The sequence below is a fragment of the Scardinius erythrophthalmus genome, assembly GCF_964197995.2.
Source record: "Scardinius erythrophthalmus genome assembly, chromosome: 23".
Lineage (NCBI taxonomy): Eukaryota > Metazoa > Chordata > Actinopteri > Cypriniformes > Leuciscidae > Scardinius > Scardinius erythrophthalmus.
The window spans coordinates 25,546,783-25,550,182 of record NC_138243.1 but is presented as its reverse complement, the minus strand read 5'-3'; the positions used below and the strand labels follow the sequence as shown (position 1 = coordinate 25,550,182).

Genomic DNA, 3,400 nt, shown 5'->3' with positions numbered 1-3,400 from the left:
ATCACAAATTAATTTAAGCTTGTCAGAGGCTGACTGCAACGAGTTCACATTAAAATCACCCAGGAGAACAAGCTCCTTATAATTAAGTGAAGTCACTGTGTGCATCAGAGATAGCAACCAACTACTGTAGAATGTACGGTTTTAGAAACAATGAGGTTTAAAGCTAGCAATTCATATTGTTTAACCACTGACTAAGTAATACAGTAGCTTCAAGTTTCAAGCTCCTTGACATAAATTTATTAAGCCATGTTTCAGATATTACTATGATGTCAGCATTGGTATTTTTTTACCCAGATACACACCACATCCAAGCAAGCTTCTCACATTAATATAAATAAAACCCAAACCTGATCTGTATTTAAAATCAGTAGGAACGTAAAATCTTTAACACATATAAATCATGTTTAATTAACAAACATAAATTATGTATCTTTAACACATATAAATCATGTTTATTAAACAAAGATAAATTATGTAGCTGTAACATGTATAAATCATGTTGCGTAAACCTGTGCAACCGATGTACATATTTTTTATGTTAATCCAACTGTTTTTTTTTCAGTGAAGCTAGAGACCGCCAGTGTCAAAAAAGATGATACAAGAAATAATATAGCAGATAAAGCAAACCTCTTTTACACCTCTTGTATATATATATATGAGATATATATACATATACACATTCATATATATACATAGTATATTGATCATTTATCGTCTGGGAAAATACTGAAGTATTCTGATGATGGTTTCAATATTTTTAGAGTCACAATGTGTTTAGCTGATGTTCTAAACCATTTATAAAACAGTGCATAGATAAGTGGATTCATACAGGAATTCATGTACACAATCCAGCATGTTACATTAAATTCAACTGATTCTGTAGACTCATTTCCTTCAATAAGGATGACAATATAGTATGGTATCCAACACATAAAGAAAACTGCAACGACAATCCCCAGAGTTTTTGCTGCCTTTCTTTGTGACCTGCTGACACCTGTGACAGAATTTACAACCTTGGCCTGATGCTTCGCAACACAGAAGATTTTCACATATATAGACATGATTACAGAAGAAGGGGCAACAAAAGTGACTATGAGATCTGTGACAAAATGTCCAAAATTAAAGTTAACTGTACAGTCTCCATAGCATCTGTTATGTGTCTCTGGGTAAAACATAGTGTTATATAAGATAATGACAGAATATATGCATGAACATAGCCAGTTTATAATAATGCAACAGACAACTTTATCAGTTGTGACCCTTACTGTGTATCTCAAAGGGTCACTCACAGCAATGTAACGATCTATAGATATAAAGACTAAATTACCAAGAGATGCTGAAACAACCACAAAAACAATAAATAAAAATAAAGAACAAAATGTCTCTCCAAAGTACCAGCATGATTCTATGAATCTGATGCCCATTAAAGGTATAACAATCAGTCCCACAATCAGGTCGGCCACAGCCAGAGAGAGAATGAGCAGGTTGGTTGGAGTGTGAAGTTTCTTGAAGTGAGAGATGGAGATGATCACCAGCAGGTTCAGAAACACAGTGAATACTGATGCTAAAGAAATGAAAATATACAAAATAACGTACTCCACTTCAGGTTTGATATCTCTGAAACATGAAATATTGTTGTCTGTAAAGCAATACTGTATTCTTTGCCTGTTGTCCTCCATAATCCTAGAGTCAAACATTTTCACAGTTGAGTACATCCTCATATGTAGCCTGGTCCTGCTCCAGCTGTCAGTTTGACTTACTGTCTTCCTTCACTGACTTGCCTAAATATATATATACAGAAAAAGGGACATCCAATGAAATGTGAGCTTTGTTTATACTACATGAAACCCACCTACTATTTAAATATTCATAGCATTCAGTGACCATACATTTACGTGCACCAAAAATGTTTTTTCTTATAATAAAGACTTAATCACAGTAAGATGTTTACATGTCAAAAGCAAACCTCTTCATTCACTAAGAATTGTAGTTATTTTTACCAAAATGTTTCACAATCCACAGCACAAATGATGAACTGATAAACAGAACTAAAAATGTGCATCAATGGTAATGTTCAGATTATTACTTGCCCTGCCAACATTTTCATTAGCCCCATTACAAAAAATAATAATAAAAATTAAGAAATAAAAAATAAATGTTGATTTTGACACATTTAACATTGTATTCTAAGGACAACAGCAGTGGAACACGAAAAGCTTACAAAACTACATCAACCAACCGCATGTCTAGACCCCATACCCACTAATCTACTGTAATGAAAGAGTTGCTTCCTGTTAGTCTTTTAATATTATTAACTCCTTATCTGTAGTTCATGCCCTGCTAACCTTCAAGCTGCTGGTTATAAAGCCTCTCATTAAAAATCACAACTAGATCCCAGTGAATTGACACACTACTGACACATCTCAAATCTTCTGTTTATGCTTAAAAAATTAGGAAAAAATTATCCTCCCTTTAGCATAAATATTTCATGTTTCAGCCCCATCATAGCACAGAGACTGTAATTGTTAATTACAAATGACTTGTTTCCAGCATCTGACTTAGGTTGCATCTCACCGCTAGTTTTACTTGATCTTAGTGCCGCTTTCAACACTACAGATTTGTGACATTCTCTTAGATAATTGTCTGATTACTATTCAGTTTGTTTAAACATAGAGCTATCAAATCTAATGCCAGTAAAGTATGGAGTGCCACAAGGATCTGTGTTTGGCCCTCTGCTGTTTTTATTACACGTTAACTTGCCCCTTGAAATTATTATTAGATAACGTCTCGGTTACTAACGTAACCTCGCTTCCCTGAGATAGGGAAGGCTAGCTTATGCTATGGGAAAACTCCTTTTCTCGAGAATATTGAAGCAAAACTTTTAAAACGCAGTGTAGCTGCACAGCAGACACATAGATGAGCAACTAGCGCGGTCATTGGCTGCGCTGCGGCAACTGCACAGACCTTTACCGAGGCGGCTCAGATGCGCAAAGCAATCGGGCCGCTTCGCACCCTGGCACGTCAGAGCCCGCCAGAATGGGCGTGGCTTATAGCTATATAAGCACTCATTCAGCCATGGAATTCAGGTTTAAATCGACTGAAGCGATCCCTTGATCGAAGCACAGTAGCACGGCGGGTTACGCAATACTCGTTCCCTCATCTCAGGGAACCGAGGTTACGTTAGTAACTGTGACTTTCCCTTTCGAGAGGTCTCTTGTATTGCGTAAGGCTAGTTTACGCTATGGGAACCCTCTTCAAAACGCTGTGCGTGCTTAAAACTTCGCTCCATACTATAGCCCAGGACAGGATGCCTGAGGCCCATAGAAGAGTAAAGTTATGAATCCTAAAAGAAGCCAGTCTAATGACGAGCTTTGTATAGGGAACCCAGGAACGGGCCTAA

At 36.7% G+C, this 3,400-nt stretch overlaps 1 protein-coding gene across 1 annotated transcript; it reads right to left on the bottom strand.

Moving 5' to 3' along the window:
* Positions 1-704: 704 nt before the first annotated feature.
* Positions 705-1,697, bottom strand: LOC308684060 (trace amine-associated receptor 13c-like; the record flags this gene model as incomplete). Its single annotated transcript, XM_081355089.1, has 1 exon — positions 705-1,697. One exon carries the CDS (start codon positions 1,695-1,697, stop codon positions 705-707), a length of 993 nt encoding a protein of 330 aa, XP_081211215.1.
* Between the last annotated feature and the right edge of the window lie 1,703 nt (positions 1,698-3,400).